General features: G+C 41.2%; 1 protein-coding gene across 6 annotated transcripts in view; it reads left to right on the top strand.

Moving 5' to 3' along the window:
* ZNF566 (zinc finger protein 566) overlaps positions 1 to 23,003 on the top strand; it is a 57,421-nt gene that overhangs the window by 19,469 nt on the left and 14,949 nt on the right. For 4 of the 6 annotated variants that reach the window (XR_013410515.1, XR_013410514.1, XR_013410513.1 and 1 more), the window contains exon 5: positions 21,532 to 22,899. Coding sequence is in view for 2 of the 6 variants with exons in the window: in XM_015123758.3 (XP_014979244.3) it covers positions 21,532 to 22,302 (771 nt within the window). In the remaining 4 variants the exon portion in view is untranslated. The remainder of the gene's footprint in view (positions 1 to 21,531; positions 22,900 to 23,003) is intronic. The other 2 variants (XM_015123758.3, XM_015123756.3) reach the window with 1 other exon arrangement.

Below are 23,003 nucleotides of genomic sequence, written 5' to 3'. Positions count from 1 at the left end.
ATGGCAAGGAAATGTAGGTTGAGAAGACAGCAGGATGGAAGGTGAACTCAGAAACTCAGAAAGAAAAGTACCAGAAAGATCTGGCCATGAAGATTAGATAGGTATGTAATAGTTTCTACCTGCATTTTCTCATATAATTCTGTTTTTTTCTTTTAGTACAGTTCAAGTACTTATACTTACATAGTTAGGCTGCTTTCTAATCAATGCTTGTTTGTAAAAGCACCATTCTTTATGTAAAAGCACAACTTTATGCATATAGATTTTTCTGTATTTGCTTAGGATAGATTCTCAGAGACAAGATATTTCTGAAACTTTCAGACACAATGTTTGGTAGTATTCATTTCACTGTACTCTTTAAGAATGGTTAATTTTTATTTGAAATAAATGTTTTCGCTCATTTATTTTACAAGTCATAGAATGTTGTTTTTCATTGTGAAAATTTTCAAAACTACATGCCACTCATCTACCCCTATTGTTGCACAAATATTTTCTTTTTTTTTCTTTGTTTTCGAGATGGAGTTTTGCTCTTGTTACCCAGGCTGGAGTGTAATGGTGTGATCTCAGCTCACTGCAACCTCCGCCTCCCGGGTTCAAGCAATTCTCCTGCCTCAGCCTCCCGAGTAGTGGGGATTACAGGCACCCGCCACCATGCCCGGCTAATTTTATTGTATTTTTCATAGAGATGGGGTTTCACCAGCTTGACCAAGCTGATCTCGAACTCCTGACCTCAAGTGATCCACTTGCCTTGTCCTCCCAAATTCTGGGAATGCAAATGTAAGCCACCGCGCCCCACCGCAGATACTCGTGTCATTTCACCCTTGCATAATCTCATTATGTAATTCTAAAAAATATGGATATTTTCTCCGTTATATAACTTTAATGCAAAGTTATATAAATTTTACAGTGATTTCTTTGTATACTGGACTGCTTTATTGTCGTTATATTGAGTACTTGTGAGAGTGGACGTTTTCACCATAGCATAATTAACTTGTTCATTTCTATATTTCATACTTTTAATCTGTTACTGAGTTAATTCTTTCAGTTTTTATGGACTTTGCAAAATAATAATATTTACCTATTGGTTTCCAGAGGGTGCTTTTACTTTTTTTTTGAAACAGGGTCTCACTCTTGCCCAGGCTGGAGGGCAGTGGCACTATCATGGCTCACTGCAGTCTTGACCACCTCTTAGGCTCACGTGATCCCCCCACCTCAGCCTCCTGGGTAGATGGGACTACAGGTGCATGCCACCACACCTGGTTAATTTTTTGTATTTTTTGTAGAGATGGGGTTTTACCATGTTGCCCAGGCTGGTCTGGAACTCCTGGGCTCAAGTGATCCCACCGCCTCAGGCTCCAAAAGTGCTGGGATTACAGGCATAAGCCACTGCTCCCAACCTAGCTGCCTAATATTTTAGTTTTTTTGAGACAGAGTCTAGCTCTGTGATCCAGGCTGGAGTGTAATGGCGTGATCTGGGTTCACTGCAACTTCTGCCTCCAAGATTGAAGCAATTCTCATGCCTTAGCCTCCCGAATTGCAAGGATTACAGGCATGCACCACCATACCCAGCTAATTTTTGTATATTTAGTAGAGACAGGGTTTTGCCATGTTGGCCAGGCTGGTCTCTAATTCCTGGCCTCAAGTGATCCTCCCACCTGAACCTCCCAAAGTGTTAAGATTACAGGAGGGAGCCACCTCGCTCAGCTGAGCTGCCTAATTTTAACTTTTCTTCAACACTTGTATTTGTTTACAATTTCACCAGCAGTATATGAACATTCCCATTGTTGCACATGCTTCCTAATATACGGTATTATCAAACTTTGATTTTTTTTTTTTTTTTTTGAGATGGAGTTTCGCTCTTATTGCCCAGGCTGGAGTGCAATGACACGATCTTGGCTCACTGCAACCTCTGCCTCCCAGGTTCAAGTGATTCTTCTGCCTCAGCCTCCGACGTAGCTGGGATTACAGGCATGCGCCACCACCAAAATTAGTATGTGCCTGGCTAATTTTGTATTTTTAGTAGAGATGGGGTTTCTCCCTGTTGGTCAGGCTGCTCTCGAACTCCTGACCTCAGGTGATCTGCTTGCCTCGGCCTCCCAAAGTGCTGGGATTATAGGCATGAGCTACCACACCCAGCCCAAACTTTGATTTTTATCAGTTAGTGAGTGTATAATAATAATTCGGTATGGTTTTAATTTACATTTCCATCTTTTTTTTTTCTTTTTTTTTTTTTTTATTTGAGACGGAGTCTTGCTCTGTCACTCAGGCTGGAGTACAGTGACACGATCTTGGCTCACTGCAACCTCTACCTCTCAGGTTCAAGCAATTCTCTTACCTCAGCCTCCCAAGTAGCTAGAATTATAAACACATGCCACCATGCCCGGCTAATTTTTATATTTTTAGTAGAGATATGGTTTCACCATGTTGGCCAGGCTGATCTTGAACTCCTGACCTCAAGTGATCCACCTGTGTCAGCCTCCCAAAGTACTGGGATTACAGTCTTGAGCCACCGTGCCCGGCCACGTTTCTTTCTTTACTGGTGAGTTTTAGCACACATTTTCATGTCATTTTTAGTTTTTGGAAATTCTTTTTTTTTTTTTTTTTGGAAATGGAGTCTCACATTGTTGCCCAGGCTAGAGTGCAGTGGTGAGATCTTGGCTCACTGCAAACTCCACCTCTCAGGTTCAAGCGATTCTCCTGCCTCAGCCTCCAGAGTAGCTGGGATTACAGGTGCCCACCACCATGCCCAGCTAATTTTTTGTATTTTTAGTAGAGACAGGGTTTCACTGTGTTGGCCAGGCTGGCCTTGAACTCCTGACCTTGTGATCAGCCTGTCTCAGCCTCCCAAAGTGCTGGGATTGCAGGTGTGAGCCACCACGCCAGCTGAAATTCTTTAGTGAATTGCCTGCTCAAATCTGTTGCCTGTTTTTCTGTTGAATTGTCTGTATTTTTTTTTATTTTATTTTACTTTATTTTTTTGAGATGGAGTCTTGCTCTGTCCCTCAGGCTGGAGTGCAGTGGCGCAATCTTGGCTTACTGCAAGCTCCGCCTCCTGCGTTCACACCATTCTCATGCCTCAGCCTCCCGAGTAGCTGGGACTACAGGCGCCCGCCACCACATCCGGCTAATTTTTTTGTATTTTTAGTAGAGACGGGGTTTCACTGTGTTAGCCAGGATGGTCTCGATCTCCTGACCTCGTGATCTGCCTGCCTCGGCCTCCCAAAGTGCTGGGATTACAGGCTTGAGCCACCGCGCCTGGCTGTCTGTATTTTTCTTAATAATGTGTAAGGGTTCTTTATATATTCTGCTTGTGGGACTTTGCATGTTCTACAAACTACAAGTCTCTTTTTCTACTCTGAATTGAATTTAGCTCTCTTTATGGTTTTCTTTTCTGTGAGGAGAAGTTTTTAATGATTACTGTAGTCAAATGTATCCATCTTTTCTTTTATGCTTCACACTTCTAGGGACTTAAGAAATTCTTCCTTAGCCTATATTTGAATCTTACATAAATGGAATCACCGCATGTGTATAGTCAGCCCTTCCTATGCATGGATTCTGCATCCACAGACTCAACCAATCATGGATGTAAAATACATATAGTTGGCCCTCTGTATTAATAGGTTGAGAGCCATAGTTGGTTGAAACCAACTTACTGTGCCATTTTGTATAAGGGACTTGAGCATGTGCAGATTTTGGTGTCTGCCATGATCCTGGAACCAAACCTCACCCCTCCTCACGCCTCCCACCCGGTACAGAGGGCCAGCTGTACATTATTGTCTTTGTAAATATATCTTTGCCTGCCACAAGGCCATGAAGGTACTCTCCACTGTTTTCTTTCTGATAGACGATTCTTGTTCCTTTCCTTTAGAGAAAAATGTTTTCCTCTAACAGGCTAAATTTTTACTGTGATAAATTCAGATATGGTTAGCTTTATTCCCCTTATGCTTTGCCTCTGGTAGCATTTTTCAATCTGAGGACTTACATCTTTTTTTGTGTGTGTGATAGGAAATTCTTAGTAGTCATCTCTTCAAATATTGCCTTGTTACCATTTCCTTTTTTCCTTCTGTTAGACTGACATAAAACTTCTGTATTATCTCCTGTGTCTCTTACTCTTCATCTGTTTTTCCATTTATACTGCCTTTGTATATATTTCTTTGGCCCTCATTTGTATTGATTTGCTAATATATTCTGTAACAATGACCTTTACACTTTTGAACCCGTCCATTAAAATTTTCCCTTAAGGCCGGGCGCGGTGGCTCAAGCCTGTAATCCCAGCACTTTGGGAGGCCGAGACGGGCGGATCACGAGGTCAGGAGATCGAGACCATCCTGGCTAACACAGTGAAACCCCGTCTCTACTAAAAAATACAAAAAACTAGCCGGGCGAGGTGGTGGGCGCCTGTAGTCCTAGCTACTCGGGAGGCTGAGGCAGGAGAATGGCCTGAACCCGGGAGGCGGAGCTTGCAGTGAGCTGAGATCCGGCCACTGCACTCCAGCCTGGGCGACAGAGCGAGACTCCGTCTCAAAAAAAAAAAAAAAAAAAAAAATTTTCCCTTAAAATGGTATTTATAAACATAGTAGAATATATAGCATGTATATACATAAACATATAATTATGACAATAATATTTACATCTGCAGACTTACATGTGCAAGAGATTTGTTAGGAAATATATTAGGAATACCATTGCGGGATCTTGGTGTACATGCTTACTCAGCTTTGCAAGGTGATGCCAAACTGTTTTCCAAGTGATGTATTAGTTTATGTGGGAAGTACTTTTGTTCCACCATCTCTCCTTATGATATTATAAGATTTTTTCATTTTTTAATAATCTGATTGATGAGTATGAAATCTTATTTTATCGTTTTCAATTAAATTTCCCTGGTCGTTATTGAAGATGATCACCTTTCCATATGTTTATTGGTCATTAGTGTCTCTTCTGTGTAATGTCATTTTGATCCTTTTGTATTAGGCTAATTTGTCTTTTTCCGAAGATTTGTAGGAATTCCTTGTGTAAATTCTAGATACTCATTTTTGATCAATCACATGTTTTGTAGATATGTTTTCCAGTTTACATCTTTTTTATTCACTTTTGTTATGGTATCTTTTGATGAACAGTAATTATTTGTGTTAATATTGCCAAATTGTATGTTTAATGGTTAAATTATATGTTGCTTATAAACATTTTTATCTTTTTCCTGTATGCTTTATACTTTTTGGATCCTCAGAAACCTTTCCTAGCCCAATTTTCTATTTTAATTCCAAGATTTTTCTTTTTTTTATTTTTAGACAGAAAAAGTCAGACAGGCTAGAGTGCAGTGGAACAATCACGGCTCACTGCAGCTTCTACCTCCTAGGCTCAGGTGATCCTCCCACCTCAGCCTCCTGAGACTGCAGGCACATGCTGTCACTCCTGGCTAACTTTTTATATTTTTTGTAGAGACAGGGTTTTGCCATGTTGCCCATGCTGATCTCAAACTCCCAACAATTTTTATGTTTTCGCTTTCTTATTAAAGCCCTATTAATGCAACTTTAATTGATTTTTATGAATAGTATGAGATGGAGATCAGCTATTTTTCCTGTATAGAAAACGAATTGGCTGGGTGTGGTAGCTCATGCCTATAATCCCAGCACTTGGGGAGGTTAAGGCAGGAGGGTTGCTTGAGCCCAGAAATTCAAAACCAGCCTGGGTAACAGAGGGAAACACCATCTCCTAAAAAAAAAAAAATTATGTTTCCCTCTCAAATGAAAACTCCATCTATTCTTCACTGATCAATAATGCTCCTCTGTCATATATTCAGATTTCATATATGCACGGGTATTTCTTGTTACATTGAGCCTTGTTATCCCTGCCTAAATTACTCATGTTTATATAACAAGTCTTGATTTCTGGTAGGACATATCCCTCCACCTTTTCTTTAGGCGTGTTTTGGTTATACTTATCTCTGTGATCTTTCATATAGTATTAAAAATTACTTCATATTTTATTTAAAATGTTGAGTTGAATTTGGCCGGGTGTGGTGGCTCGCTCCTGTAATCCCAGCACTTTGGGAGGCCGAGGTGGGCAGATCGGTTGAGGCCAGGAGTTCGAGACCAGCCTGGCCAACGTGGTGAAACCCTGGCTCTACTAAAAATACAAAAATTAGCCAGGCGTGGTAGCGCACAACTGTAATCCCAGCTACTCGGGAGTCGGAGGCACAAGAATTGCTTGAACCTGGGAGGTGGAGGTTGCAGTGAACCGAGATCATGCCACTGCACTCCAGTCTGGGTGATGGAGTGAGACTCTGTCTCAAAAAAACCCAACAAAAGCAAACACAAAAATTAGCCAGGTGTGGTGGCGCACAGCTGTTGTCCCAGCTACTCGGGAGTCTGAGGCATGAGAATCACTTGAACCCAGGAGGCAGAGATTACAGTGAGCCAAGATGGTACTACTGTACTGTAGCCTGGGCAACAGAGCGAGACTCTGTCTCAAAAAAAAAAAAAAAAAATTGAATTTTTATATCACTTTAGTAGTAACTGATATCTTTATTATATTAAATCATATTTGCCATTATCACAGTACTTTTCTCCATTTATTTAGGCCTTCTTGATGATATTTCAGTGTATTTTTATAAACTTATCCCAAAAAAGGGCTTATAGTTCATTTGATATTTTATTTCTAGGTATTTTCTGTATGTTTTGGGGGGACTACAAATGCAGTTGACTTGTTTATTGCATAGGGTATAGACAAAGGTAATTCCAGCTGGAGTGTAGTGGTGAACCCACAGCTCACTGCTGTCTGGACCTCCTGGGCTCAAGCGATCTTCCTACCTCAGCCCCCAAGTAGCTGAAACTGCAGATGTGTGCCACCATGCCCAACTAATTTTTAAAATTTTAGTAGAAACCAGGTCTCCCTGTGTTGTCTAGGCTGATTTTGAACTCCTGGGCTCAAGTAGTCCTCCCATCTTGGCCTCCCAAAGTGCTGGGATTACTGCACCTGGCCCAAGACAAGCCTTCTAGTTTTGGCAGAAGGCACAGGAAATGGGATTCTTTTTTTTTTTTTTTTTGAGACAGAGTCTCGCTCTGCCACCCAGGCTGGAGTGCAGTGGCGCAATCTCGGCTCACTGCAACCTCCATCTCCTGGGTTCAAGCGATGCTCCTGCCTCAGCCTCCCAAGTAGTTTGGATTACAGGCACGTGCCACCACACCCGGCTAATTTTTTGTATTTTTAGTAGAGATGGGGGGAAATGGGATTCCTAACACCAAGAGAGATTGGAGCAATCTCTTGCTTGTGTGTGTATTTACATACATATGTACATACATACATACATGTATATATACACAAATATGTGTCTATATTTTCCCCCCCGTTTTTGCGCATCCCAGCCTCCAGACAATCTCACAGCAGCAGCAGCAACAACAGTGGAAGCAGTGGGGGCCTGCAGGTGTCTAAAACTACAAGGGGTAGGAACCTTCTTTTCCTATTAGAGTTGCTGTGGAGTGAACCCCCATCACTTTTTTTCTCTGTTTCCTCCTGCCTAGTTGTAGAAAGTACATAGTTTCTACATAGTTGTAGAAAGTACATAGAAAGTACATAGCAGAGGGAGGTAACTAAAACCCCAGCATTATGACTGAAGAACTGAATAGGGGAGCTCCAGGGAACTAGAAAGTATCAAGAAGATCCCAGAAAGGAACAAGTTCAAAAAGCAACCCATGTTCAAGTTCAAAAAACCCAAAGTTGGCCCCGGCATGGTGGCTCACGCCTGTGATCGCAGCACTTTTGGAGGCTGAGGTGAGTGGATCACCTGAGGTCGGGAGTTTGAGACCAGCCTGACCAACATGGAGAAACCCCGTCTCTACTAAAAATACAAAATTAGCTGGGCGTGGTGGTGCACACCTGTAATCCCAGCTACTCGGGAGGCTGAGGCAGGAGAATTGCTTGAACCCGGGAGGCGGAGGTTAGGGTGAGCCGAGATCGTGCCATTGCACTCCAGCCTGGGCAACAAGAGCGAAACTGCGTCTAAAAAACAAAAAAAAAAAACAAAAAAAAAACCCCCAAAGTTCAAAAAAACTCAGTTTTTAGGAACTCTTAGGCTCATTTTTGCCTGAATATATGTGGATCTGTCCCTAAATAACATATCGAAGACTTTAAGAACTAAAGTGTAAGTTTCAGATTGGATTGGATGGTGCACACAGTGGACAAATCCAAATAACACTGCAAAGGCCTTGAAAACTGACACTGGAGTCACAGTCCACACAAGGCTTGTTGGAACTTGCAGCCTGAACCCAACACGGTCAATACCTGTTAAAACAAAAGTATCAACCATCTCCATAGGATTTATTTTATGTTTTATTATTTTTTATTTTATTTTTTTTCTGAGACAGAGTCTCGCTCTGTCGCCCAGGCTGGAGTGCAGTGGCGCGATCTTGGCTCACTGCAACCTCTGCCTCCCGGGTTCAAGGGATTCTCCTGCCTGAGCCTCCCTGAGTAGCTGGGACTACAGACATAGTGGCACACGTCTGCGGTTTCAGCCACTCGTGGGCTGAGGTAGGAGGATCGCTTGAGCCCAGGAGGTCCAGACTGCAGTGAGCTGTGGGTTTACCACTACACTCCAGCTGGAATTATCTCTATCCTATGCAATAAACAAGTCAAATTAACCACTAAGCCTAGCCTTTTTTTTTTTTTTTTTTTTTTTTTGTATTTTTAGTAGAGACGAGGTTTTACCATGTTGACCGGGCTGGTCTCGAACTCTTGACCTCAGGTGATCCGCCCGCATCAGCCTCCCAGAGAGCTGGGATCACAGACGTGAGCCACTGCACCCAGCCGAGAATTTTAATTAGATGTATCTTGGTATAATTTCTGAAGTTCAAAGAAACAGAGAAAACTCCACTGAAGTAACAACCTAGTGACTCAGGGTGTATCCTATACATGTTTGTGTTTGGTGCTGCCCCTGCAGTTCTCTAAAGTTCTGAATTAGTTACCAGACTCAAGCTATCAGGGGATTTAATACAGAAATCTGGATTTCTGGTTTTCTTTGGAGAGCTGGAAAGCAGCACTGGACCTTCATTCTTACATGACAGCTGTCTCCTAGATTTAACAAGCACTTAACCCCTTTGAGAAGGAGTACAAGCTCTTTCACTAACCACTGTCCCCACTATTGCCTACTCCCACACAGACCCTGAGGGCACAGCCTGAGCTGCAACGTACATTTGCAATATTACTTTCCTTAATCTCACCTTCATTACTGAAGGATATTTTTGCTAGATATAAAATTCTGGATTGACAGCTCTTTTTTTCAGCACAATAAATTACTGTTCTACTTTTTTCTGGCCTCCAGAGTTTATGAAGAGTAATCCAGTCATTCAAATCATTGTTTCACCCATAAGTAATACATTATTTTTTTACAGTTCTTTCACTATTTATTTTGTCTTTCATTTTCAGCAGTTTGATTATGATATGTCTGAGTATGGATTTCTTTGGGTTTATCCTATTTGGGGTGGCTTCTCAAAATGGCTTTGTTTTATCTTTCACCAAAATTGGTAAGTTTTCAGCCATTATTTCTTCAAATCTTTTTTGAGTCCTGTACTTTCTCTTCTGAAACCCTGATGACACAAATGTTAAATCTTTTCTTGTTCTACATTCCCAGAGGCTGTGTTGTTTTTACATTTTCCATCTTATTTTTACTGTTATTCATATTAGCTAATTTCTTTTGAACTGTCTTCAAGTTTATTGACTTTATTACCTCCATTCTGCTTTTGAGACTAGCCAGTAGTTTTTATTTCGGCTACTGCACTTTTCAGTTCTAAAATTTGTTTATTCTTCTTTATATCTTCTACTCTTTTGCTGAAACTTTCTATTTTTATATTGGTTTGCAGAGTGTGCATGGTTCCTTGTTCAAGCATTTTTAAAATATCTGCTTTAAAGTCATTATCTGATAATTCCAACATGAATCACCTTTATTTTGGTGTCTGTTGTCTTTTGCCATGTGAGTTAAAATTTTCTTCATTCTTCATATGTTGAGTGATTTTGGATGGTATCCTAAGGCATTCTGAATATTATTCTGTAAGACCCCAGATCTTCTTTAAATCTTATGGAAGCCAGGTACAGTGGCTTACGCCTGTAATCCCAGCACTTTGGGAGGTCGAGGTGGGCAGATCACTTGAGGTCAGGAGTTCAAGACCAGCCTGGCCAACGTGTTGAAACCTGTCTTTACTAAAAATTCAAAAAAATTAACTGGGTGTGATCTCAGCTACTCCAGAGGCTGAGGCAGGAGGATCTTTTGAACCCAGGAGGCGAGGTTGCAGTGAGCTGAGATCACCCCCCTGTACTCTCGCCTGGGCAACAGAGCAAGATTCCATCTAAAAAAAAAAAAAAATTAATAGGCTGGGTGCGGTGGCTCACGCCTATAATCCCAGCAGTTTGGGAGGCCAAGGTGGGTGGATCACAAGGTCAGGAGTTCAAGACCAGCCTGGCCAAGATGGTGAAACCCCATCTCTACTAAAAATACAAAAGTTAGCCAGGCGTGGTGGCGCATGCCTGTAATCCCAGCTACTTGGGAGGCTGAGGCAAAAACAAAATGAAACAAAAACCACTTTCCTCATATATATTGCTCAGTAAAAAGGGAACCATCTGAATACTAAGAGTTTTAATCAACCCTGGAAATTTGTTTTATTAGGGTTCTATATCATTGCCATATTTTCCTTCCAGAATTCATATTTTACATTCATTTTATTTCTTACATCAATTTTTCTTCCCTGTGACTTACTGTTTTCTGTCATCATTTTCATCCTTCTCTGAAAGTTTTTTAAACAATTCATTCCAGCTTTTTCCCTAGCATTATTGAGGTATATTTGGCAAATAAAAATTATATATATTGACTGGGTGTGGTGGCTCAAGCCTGTAATCCCAGCACTTTTGGGAGGCCGAGGCAGGTGGATCACCTGAGGTCAGGATTATGTGACCAGCCTGACCAATATGGCAAAACCCATCTCTACTAAAAATACAAAAATTAGCCTGGTGTGGTGGCACATGCCTGTAGTCCCAGCTACTTGGGAGACTGAGGCAGGAGAATTGCTTGAACCCAGGAGGCAGAGGTTGCAGTGAGCCAAGATCGTGCCATTGCGCTCCAGCCTGGGCAACAAGAGTGAAAACTTTGTCTCAAAAAAAAAAAAAAAATTATATATATTTACAGTATGCAATTAGGTATTTTGATATATGTGTATGCATTGTGAAATGATTACCATAATCAAGCCAATTAATGTATCTATCATATCACATAGTTACCAATTTGTATATGTGTGTATATGGTAAGAACATTAAGATCTACTCCCATAATAAATTCCAAGTATATAATACAGTATTATAAACTATAGTTACCATGGTATACATTCTGTACTGGTATTACTATTAATGGCATGTACTTACATGGCAGTATATACTATTACTATATAATGCTGTATATTAGATCTCCAGAAATTTTTTATTCTGCGTAACTGGAACTTTGTACCGTTTGACCAATATATTCTTTCCTCCATCCCCCAACCCCTGGCAACCTCCATTCTACGCTCTTCTTCTATGAGTTCAACGTTTTAGACTTCCTATATAAGTGAAATCACTGCAGTATCTGTCTTTCTGTGCCTGGCTTATTTCACATATGCCCTCCAGCTTTATCTATGTTGTTGAAAGTAACAGGATTTTCTTCATTTTTAAAGTTTAATAATATTCCAGTGTTTGTGTATTTGTATATATACATACACATTCCATTGTGTGTGTATGTATGTGTATGTGTGTGTGTATACATACATACACCCACACATCACATTTTCTTTATCAGTTTATCCATTGACTCCATATCTTGGCTATCGTGAATGATGCTGCAATGAACATAAGAATGCAGATATTTTTTCCCCATACTGATTTGATTTCATTTGGATATATACCCAGAAGTGAGTTTGCTGGGTTATAGGGTAGTTTTGAGAAACCTCCATGCTGTTTTCCATGATGGCTGTTTCAATTTATGCTACTAACAGTGTACAAGGATTCCCTTTTTGCCACATCCTTTCCAACACTTGTTATTTTTTGTCTTTTTGATTATAGCAGTTCTGACAGGTGTGAGAGGATTTTGTTCATTTGTTTGCTTGTTTGAAACGGAGTCTTACTCTTGTTGCCCAGGCTGGAGTGCAGTGGTGCAATCTCGGCTCACTGCAACCTCTGCCTCTGGAGTTCAAGTGATTCTCCCACCTCAGCCTCCCAAGTAGCTGAGATTACAGGTGCCCACCACTATGCCTGGATACTTTTTGTATTTTAGTAGAGATGGGGTTTCATCATGTTGGTCAGGCTGGTGTCGAGCTCCTGACCTCAAGTGATCCACTCGCCTTGGCCTCCCAAAGTGCTGGGATTATAGACCTGAGCCATGGTGCCCGGCAATGAGGTGATATTTCATTGTGGTTTCAATTTCCATTTTCCTGATGATTAGTAATGTTGAGTGTTTTTTTCATATACCTATTGGCTGTTTCTATGTTTTCTTTTGAGAAATGCCCACTTTTTAAATTGGGTTATTTGTTTTCTTGTTACTGAGTTGAGTTCCTTATATATTTTGGATATTAGCATCTTACCAGATACAAGGCTTGAAAATATTTTATCCCACTCTGTGGATAGTCTCTTTACTCTGTTGTTTCCTTTGCTGTGCAGAAGCTTTTTAGTTTGATGTAATCACATTTTTCTATTTTTTGCTTTTCTTTTATGTGTTTTGGGGTCATATGCAAAAAAAAAATCATTGCCTAGACTGACATCATGGAACTTTCCCTCCTCTGTTTTCTTCTAGTAGTTTTATAGTTTTGTGTCTTATGTTTAAGTCTTTAATCCATTTTGAGTTCACTTTTGTATATGTATGTGATAGGAATTCAATTTTATTCTTTTGCATGTGGACATCCAGTTTCTCATCACCATTTATTGAACTGTCTTTTTCTCCATTGTGTGTTCTTGGCATTTTTATTGAAAATCCAATGACCGTAAATGCAAGGGTTCTGTATGGATTCTTGGTTCTGTATTCTGTTCCCTTGGTTGATGTGTCTATTTTTATGCCAGTGCCATGGTGTTTTGATTACTGCAGCTTTGTCATCTGTTTTGAAATCTATCTGATGTAGTGATGCCTCCAGCTTCGTTCTTCTTGTTCAAGATTACCTTGACTATTCAGGGTCTTTTATGGTTCCATATGAATTTTAGGATTGATTTTGCTGTTTCTGTGAAAAGTACCTTTGGAATTTTGTTAGGGATTCCACTGAATCTGTACATTGCTTTGGGTTGTATGGACATTTTAACAATATTAATTCTTCCCATTTATGAATACAGAATATATTTTCATTTATTTGTGTCTTCATTTTTTTTTATTATACTTTAAGTTCTGGGATACATGTGCAGAATGTGCAGGTTTGTTACATAGGTATACACATGCCATGGTGGTTTGCTGCACCCATCAACTCGTCATCTACATTAGATATTTCTTCTAATCCTATCCCTCTCCTAGCTCCCCACCCCCGCCCTTTTTTATTTAATGCAGTTTTTTTTTAGACAAGAGTCTCACTCTGTTGCTTAGGCTGGAGTGCAGTGGTATGATCGCAGCTCACTACAATCTATGCCTCCCGGGTTCAAGCAATTCTTCTGCCTCAGCTTCCCGAGTAGCTGGGACAACAGGCACATGCTGCCACGCCCAGCTAATTTTTTTTTCTTTTATTTTTGAATTTTAGTAGAGATGGGGCTTCACTGTGTTGCCCAGGCTGGTCTTGAACTCCTTAGCTCAACCAATCCACCCGCCTTGGCCTTCCAAAGTGCTGTGATTACAGGCGTCATCCACCACGCCTGGCGTGTCTTCATTTTTTTTCATCAGTGTTTTATAGTTTTACGTATACAGATTTCCTTTGTTAAAGTTTTTCCCAAGTATTTTATTCTTTTTGATGTTATTATACATGGGATTGTTTTCTTGATTTCTTTTTCTGATAATTTGTTGCTAGTGTATAGAAACAACTGATTTTTGTATCTTACTGAATACACATACATTTATAACTTTTTTTTTTTTTTTTTTGAGACGGAGTCTCGCTCTGTCACCCAGGCTGCAGTGCAGTGGCGCAATCTCGGCTCACTGCAAGCTCCGCCTCCGGGGTTCATGCCATTCTCCTGCCTCAGCCTCTCTATTAGCTGGGACTACAGGCGCCCACCACCATGCCTGGCTAATTTTTTTTTTTTTTTTTTTTTTTTTTTTTTTTTTTTTTGAGACGGAGTCTCGCTCTGTCGCCCAGGCTGGAGTGCAATGGCACGATCTTGGCTCACTGCAAGCTCCGCCTCCCGGGTTCACGCCATTCTCCTGCCTCAGCCTCCCGAGTAGCTGGGACTACAGGCGCCCACAACCACGCCCGGCTAATTTTTTGTATTTTTTTAGTAGAGACGGGGTTTCACCGTGGTCTCCATCTCCTGACCTTGTGATCCGCCCGCCTCGGCCTCCCAAAGTGCTGGGATTACAGGCGTGAGCCACCGCGCCCGGCTTTTTTTTTTTTTTTTTTTTGAGACAGAGTCTTGCTCTGTCGCCCAGGCTAGGGTGCAGTGGCCGGATCTCAGCTCACTGCAAGCTCCGCCTCCCGGGTTTAGACTATTCTCCTGCCTCAGCCTCCCGAGTAGCTGGGACTACAGGCGCCCGCCACCTCGCCCAGCTAGTTTTTTGTATTTTTTAGTAGAGACGGGGTTTCACCGTGTTAGCCAGGATGGTCTCGATCTCCTGACCTCGTGATCCGCCCGTCTCGGCCTCCCAAAGTGCTGGGATTACAGGCTTGAGCCACCGCGCCCGGCCTAATTTTTTGTATTTTTAATAGGGGTTTCACCATGTTAGCCAGGATGGTCTCAATCTCCTGACCTCATGATCCACCCGCCTTGGCCTCCCAAAGTGTTGGGATTACAGGGATGAGCCACCGTGCCAAGCCTTATTACATATTTTTTTTTTTGGAGACAGAATCGTGCTCTGTCACCCAGGCTGGAGTGCAGCGGCATGATCTTGTCTCACTGCAACCTCCGTCTCCTGGGTTCAAGCAATTCTCGTGCCTCAGCCTCCTGAGGAGCTGGGATTACAGGTGCCCACCACCACACCTGGCTAATTTTTGTAATTTTAGTAGAGACGAGGTGTTGCCATGTTGACCAGGCTGGTCTCAAACTCCTGACCTCAAATGATCTGCCCGCCTTGGCCTCCCAAAGTGCTGGAATTACTGGTATAAGCACACTGAGCTGTAAATAAATAATATTTATTACTTCTAACAATTTTATGGTAGATCCTCTAGGGTTTTTTTGAACTTGGATGGCTTTTATTCCTTTTTATTGCCTTAAATGAATAAAAAGGACTTTTGGTACTATGTTGAGCAGAGTGTCAAGAGCGGATATCCTTGTCTTGTTTCTGATCTTAGGGGAAAAACCTTTATCTTTCCAATGTTGAGGATAATGTTAGCTGTAGGTTTGTCATATATGGCCTTTATTATGTTGAGGTAGATTCCTTGTACACCTAATTTGTTGAGAGAGTGTTGATTATGAAAGTATGTTCAATTTTGTAAGATGATTTTTCTGTGTCTACTGAAATGATCATGTGGTTTTTGTCCTTCACTTTGTTAATGTGATGTATCACATTGATTGATTTGCTTATGTTGAAACGTCCCTGTATCCTAGGAATAAATCTCACTTGATCATGCTGTATGATCCTTTTAATGTGCTGTTGAATTCCATTTGCTAGTATTTTGTTGAGGATTTCTGTATCTATGTTCATCAGGGATATTGGCCTGTTATTTTCTTTTCTTTTTTGAGACGGAGTCTTGCTGTGTGGCCCAGGCTGGAGTGCAGTGGCACGATCTCGGCTCACTGCAAGCTCCGCCTCCTGGGTTCACGCCATTCTCCTGCCTCAGCCTCCCTAGTAGCTGGGACTACAGGCGCCCACCACCACGCCCGGCTAACTTTTTGTATTTTTAGTAGAGACGGGGTTTCACTGTGTTAGCCAGGATGGTCTCGATCTCCTGACCTCGTGATCCGCCCGTCTCGGCCTCCCAAAGTGCTGGAATTACAGGCGTGAGCCACAGCGCCTGGCCGGCCTGTTATTTTCTTGTAGATTTTTTTGTCTGGCTTTGGTATCAGGGTAATACTATCCTCATAAAATGAGTTTGGAAGTGTTCCGTCTTCAACATTTTGGAAGAGTTTGAGAAGAATTGGAGTTAATTCTTCTTTAAGTGTCCGATAGAATTTACTTGTGAAGCCATCAAGTCTTTGTCTCTTCTTTATTAGGAGGTTTTGGATTACTGATTGAACTATCCTACTCATAATTGGTCTCTTCAGATTTTCTCTTTCTTCATGATTCAGGCTTGGTAGTGTATGTTTCTAGGAATTTATCCATTTTTTCCTAGTTTATCCAATTTGTTGGCATATAATTATTCGTAGTAGTCACTTATGATTCTTTGTTTGTGTTGTTGTTGTTGTTTTAGAGATGAAGTCTCCCTCTGTTGCCCAGGCTAGAGTATAGTGGCATGATCATAACTCACTCCAGTTTTGAACTCCTGGGCTCAGGCAATCTTCCTGCCTCAGCCTCTCAAGTAACTGGGGCTATAGTCGTGCACTACTCTGCCGAGCTAATCCTGACTGTTTTATGGTGTCTTTGTTCCTAGCTCACTCTTTCTTTCTGATTTGATTTTTTTATGGTGGTATGATTTGATGTTTCTTTGTCTTCAGTGTATCTACTAGAGAGTTTTTCTTTGTGGTTACCATAAGGCTTACATAAAACATCTCATAGTTATAACAGTCTATTGTAAGTTAATAATACCTTAACTTTAGGCTGGGTGTGGTGGCTCACACCTGTATTCCCAGCACTTTGGGAGGCTGAGGTGGAAGGATCGCTTGAGCCCAGAAATTTGAGACCAGCCTGGGCAACATAGCGAGACCCTGTCTCCACCAAAATGTTTAAGGATCACTTGAGGTCAGGAGTTTGAAACCAGTCTGGCCACCATGATGAAACTTTGTCTCTACTAAAAATACAAAAAATTAGCCAGATGTGGTGGCAGGCGCCTGTAATCCCAGCTACTTGGGAGGCTGAGGCAGGAGAATTGCTTGAACCTGGGAGGCAGAGGTTGCAGCAAACCGAGATTGCGCCACTGCACTCAGCCTGGGAGACAGAGCAAGAGTCTGTCTCAAAAAAAAGTTAACCAGGTGTGGTGGTACACATCTAGTTCCAGCTACTCAGGAGGTTGAGGTAGGAGGATCTCTTGAGCCCAGGAGGTTGAGGCTACAGTGAGGACTCTGGCCTGGGCTACAGAGCAAGACCCTGTTTCTCAATAATAATAATAATAGTAATAATAATAATAATAATAATAATAGCTTAACTTTGACCACATACAAAAAGTCTGCACTTTTCCAGCCACATTACGTTATTGATGTTACAATGTACGTCTTTTATATATTGTGCATCTATTAGCAAATGATTGTAGGTTTATTTTTAATACCTTTGTCTTTTAACTTTTTTTTTTTTTTTTTTTTTTTTGAGACAGAGTCTTTCTCTGTCACCCAGGCTGGAGTGCAGTGGCACGATTTCAGCTCACTGCAACTCTACCTCCCAAGTTCAAGCAATTCTCCTGCCTCAGCCTCCTGAGTAACTGGGATTACAGGCACACGCTACCTACCCAGCTAATTTTTATATTTTTAGTAGAGACGGGATTTCACCATATTGGTCAGGCTGGTCTCGAACTCCTGACCTCGTGATCTGCCCACTCCAGCCTCCCAAAGTGCTAGGATTACAGGTGTGAGCCACTGTGCCCAACCTTATCTATTAACTTTTATACTAGAGTTAAAAGTGATTTATGCACTATTATTACATTATCAGAGTATTCTGAATATAACTATATTCATACCTTTACAATGAGTTTTATATTTTTATATTGTTAGTGTCCTTTTCTTTCTACTTGAAGAACTCTTTTTGGTGTTTCTTATAAGTTAAATCTAGTGTTGATATCCTCTCACGTCTTTTGTTTGGGATTCAGTGATCAGATTAAATGCCTTACAGCTATCAGAGAAAGATTGTATGATGTACGGTTTTTTGTTTTGTTTTGTTTTGTTTTTGAGGCGGAGTCTCACTCTGTCGCCCAGGCTGGAGTGCAGTGGCACGATCTTGGCTCACTGCAAGCTTCACCTCCCAGGTTCACGCCATTCTCCTGCCTCAGCCTCCCGAGTAGCTGGGACTACAGGCGCCCACCACCTTGCCTGGCTAATTTTTTGTATTTTTAGTAGAGACGGGATTTCACCGTGTTGGCCAGGATGGTTTCGATCTCCTGACCTCGTGATCCGCCCGCCTTGGCCTCCCAAAGTGCTGGGATTACAGGCGTGAGCCACCACGCCCGGCATGATGTACGTTTTTACCATATCATCTAGTATGATTTCAAACTATCTTCCTTACATAATTCAGAACATTATTCCACAAAAATATTGAGTACCTATTAGTGTCATACACTTGATGATTTTACAGATGATAAAAACAGTGTTCATTGAGGTTTCATAATTTGTCTATGGCCTCTCAGCTAGTTAAAAAGTCCAGAATTCAGACCTCTTTTACAACCCTAAAGCCTTCAGTTTTCTCAACCACCTTGCTATACTCATTTTTTCTTTTCATCATATCTCATTTCGTAGTCATTTCTTTCTCTATGGGTAAGTGATAAGAATACTAGCTGAGATCCTGTCCCTCTGTAACCAGACCAAGCTATTTCTTTTAAAAATATATTTGTATTACATGTATATTATAATAGTTTACAAAGCTGTACCTTCCTTACCCCTCCATTTCCTTGTCTAAGAGTCAGTGACTTTCAAGTCTTCTAGCTATTCTCCCTGACTTTATTTTTTTTAGGAATCAAGGGGTCGGGCCTAATGTCCCCACTTTTGTATGGAAATTCTTTTTTTGTGTGTTGTCTGTTTGTTTGTTTGTTTGAGATAGAGTCTCACTCTGTTCCCTAGGCTGGAGTGCAGTGGCGCGATCTTGGCTCACTGCAACCTCTGCCTCCTGGGTTCAAGCAATTCTCCTGCCTCAGCCTCCTGAGTAGCTGGGATTACAGGCACACGCTACCACACCTGGCTAATTTTTGTATTTTTAGTAGAGATGGGATTTCACCATTTTGGTCAGGCTGGTCTCAAACTCCTGACCTCGTGATCCACCTGCCTTGGCCTCCCAAAGTGCTGGGATTACAGGCATAAGCCACCGTGCCTGGCGGAAATTCTTCCGTGGTATTTACAAACATTAATCCCAATCCTCACAACAGCTGTAAGGGCTATCATTCCTATTGTATTAGACAGAGAACTGGAGGTTTGGAAAGTGGAACTAATTTGCCCAAGAAAACAAAGCTTATAATTATTCAAGTTTGAGTATAAAACGCATGTAATTGAATCTAGTATCTCTGATCTGTCAGTACCATACAATGCCTTCCATTTTACTCTCTCTCCTTTCCTTGAACCTACAAATGTCTTTTCTGCCAGTCAGTCATCACTACTATAGTGCTCGTGTACTTGTTAAATCCCCTCTTCTCTTTAACAAAGGCCAGCATCGGCCGGGCGCGGTGGCTCAAGCCTGTAATCCCAGCACTTTGGGAGGCCGAGACGGGCGGATCACGAGGTCAGGAGATCGAGACCATCCTGGCTAACACGATGAAACCCCGTCTCTACTAAAAAATACAAAAAACTAGCCGGGCGAGGTGGCGGGCGCCTGTAGTCCCAGCTACTCGGGAGGCTGAGGCAGGAGAATGGCGTAAACCCGGGAGGCGGAGCTTGCAGCGAGCTGAGATCCGGCCACTGCACTCCAGCCTGGGCGACAGAGCGAGACTCCATCTCAAAAAAAAAAAAAAAAAAAAAAAAAAAAAAAAAAAAAACAAAGGCCAGCATCTCAGAATTACAAGACAAACACTATTTTCATCCAACCCCAAACATATATCATATCTGTGCACACATGAGTCCTACCTACCACTCATACTATGTTCATTCCACACTTGACTTTTCTTAAGCTAGGCTTTTTTCTGGATGGCTACCCTCTAGTTCCTTATCATTTTTTAAAGAGCTCTGGACCTCCAGTTACAGAATCCAGACCAGGGCTATCCAAGAGAACATTCAGTGGTATTGGAAATGTTTTATATTTGTGATGTTTAGTACCGACTTCCAGTACAAAAGCTACCAGCCAAGTTTGGCTGTTGAACATTGGAAATGTGAATAGTGTGACTGAGAAACTGAATTTTCAAATTCGGCTGTTTATTTCAAAATAAAATGCACACTTCATTTAAATTATTTGAAAAATTTTTTTATTATTATACTTTAAGTTCTAGGGTACATGTGCATAATGTGCAGGTTTGTTACATATGTATACTTGTGATATGTTGGTGTGCTGCACCCATCGACTCGTCAGCACCCATCAACTCATCATTTACATCAGGTATAACTCCCAATGCAATCCCTCCCTCCTCCCCCCTCCCCATGGTAGGCCCCGGTGTGTGATGTTCCCCTTCCCGAGTCCAAGTGATCTCATTGTTAATTATTTGAAATTTTAATTACGACATGTAGCTAGTAGCTACCGTGTTAGACAATGCGTATCTAACCAGGGGCTGGCAAACTTTTTCTTGAAAGGCAAATAGTAAGTATTTTAGGTTTGCAGTTCACACATTCTGTGTCATAACTACTCACTTCTGCCCTTTTAGCGCAAAAGCATCCATAGACAATACGTAACAAGTATGGCTAATAAAACTGCATTTATAAAAATCAGTGCGGGGCCATAGGCCATAGTTTACTGATCCCTGGGAATTTTTCATTAGGCGTATTCATTTCATCCTGACAATAGCCCTGTTAACAGTGTGATTGATTATTTATTTATTTATTGAGACAAAGACTCACTCTGTCGCCCAGGCTGGAGTGCAGTGGCGCAATCTTGGCTCACTGCAACCTCTGCCTCCCGGGTTCAAGCAATTCTCGTGCCTTAGCCTCCCCAGTAGCTGGGATTACAGGCGCATGCCACCAGGCCCAGCCAATTTTTATATTTTTAGTAGAGACAGGTTTCACCATATTGGCCAGGCTGATCTCAAACTCCTGACCTCAAGTGTTCTGCCTGCCTCACCCACCCAAGGTGCTGAGATTACAGGTGTAAGCCACCATGCCTGGCCATTTCCCTTATTTTACAATTAATACTGTGGGATCCTATTATATGTCCCATGTGTGTATATGCAATGAGACATTTTGTGTGTGTATGATTAGAGTCATCCTTTAACAAGGGAGACAGGACTAAGGCATGTGTGTATTTAGCAAGCTTCCCAAAGTAATCCTGATCTATAGCAATGTTTGGGAAGCAGTGACTTATTTTGTTTTCCTAATCACTACCCTCATCTTATTATGTAACCTGTCTTCTAACTCTCTTTTTTCCTCATTCATTTGTAAAAAAAAATCAGTGAAATTCTCCCATATTGATTGAAGTTTCGTTTCTCCCAAATAAGAAAAACATGAGTGAATTACTTTCATATTTTCTTTCAGTCCTGGAATCAAGATGTGAGACCAAGAAATTATTTCTGAAGAAAGAAATTTATGAAATAGAATCAACCCAGTGGGAAATAATGGAAAAACTCACAAGACATGATTTTCAGTGCTCTAGTTTCAGAGATGATTGGGATTGTAATATCCAGTTTGAGAAACAGCTCGGCTCTCAGGGGGGACATTTCAATCAATTGGTATTCACTCATGAAGATCTGCCCACTTTGAGTCAGCATCCATCCTTTACATTACAGCAAATCATTAATAGTAAAAAGAAATTCTGTGCATCTAAAGAATATAGGAAAACCTTTAGACATGGCTCACAATTTGCTACACATGAGATAATTCATACCATTGAGAAGCCCTATGAATGTAAGGAATGTGGAAAGTCCTTTAGACATCCCTCAAGACTCGCTCATCATCAGAAAATTCATACTGGCAAGAAACCCTTTGAATGTAAGGAATGTGGAAAAACCTTTATTTGTGGCTCAGACCTTACGCGACATCACAGAATTCACACTGGTGAGAAACCCTATGAATGTAAGGAATGTGGGAAGGCCTTTAGTAGTGGTTCCAACTTCACTCGACATCAGAGAATTCACACGGGTGAGAAGCCTTATGAATGCAAAGAATGCGGGAAGGCCTTTAGTAGTGGCTCAAACTTTACTCAACATCAGAGAATTCATACTGGGGAAAAACCGTATGAATGTAAGGAATGTGGCAATGCCTTTAGTCAGAGCTCACAACTTATTAAACATCAAAGAATCCATACAGGTGAGAAACCTTATGAATGTAAGGAATGTGAAAAGGCTTTTCGTTCTGGCTCAGACCTTACTAGACATCAGAGAATTCATACTGGTGAGAAACCCTATGAATGTAAGATATGTGGGAAGGCTTATTCTCAGAGTTCACAGCTTATTAGTCATCATAGAATTCATACTAGTGAGAAACCCTATGAATATAGGGAATGTGGAAAGAACTTTAATTATAACCCACAACTTATTCAGCATCAAAATTTGTACTGGTGATGAGCCAGAATATATGAAATGTGTAGAGAGGCTTTTAATTATGGCTCAAAACAGAATTTATCTTGTTAATAATTTCCCTAGATGGAATAATGTAGAAACATTGTATTTGTGGACTATAGCTTATTCAGCCTGGAAAAAATAATGTTGGAGAAACACCCTATGATAGAATATATTTTGAAAACCTTAACCAAATGCTCACTTCTCTTGACATCAGATAATTCAGTCTGTCGTACTGAAAATGACAGCACTTTTAACACCTTTCTAACCCTCTTAAACATCAGAGAATTTTTGTAGAAATGTAGTCCTGTGGTTTTCATTTTTTCCTGTAATTTGTCTAACTTACATTCTTTTTTTTTTTTTTTTTTTTTTTTTCTGGAGACGGAGTCTCGCTCTGTCACCCAGGCTGAAGTGCAGTGGCCGGATCTCGGCTCACTGCAAGCTCCGTCT

Source organism: Macaca mulatta, chromosome 19 (assembly GCF_049350105.2).
Source record: "Macaca mulatta isolate MMU2019108-1 chromosome 19, T2T-MMU8v2.0, whole genome shotgun sequence".
In the NCBI taxonomy this organism is placed as follows: Eukaryota; Metazoa; Chordata; class Mammalia; order Primates; family Cercopithecidae; genus Macaca; species Macaca mulatta.
This window is presented reverse-complemented; position numbering and strand designations above follow the sequence as displayed.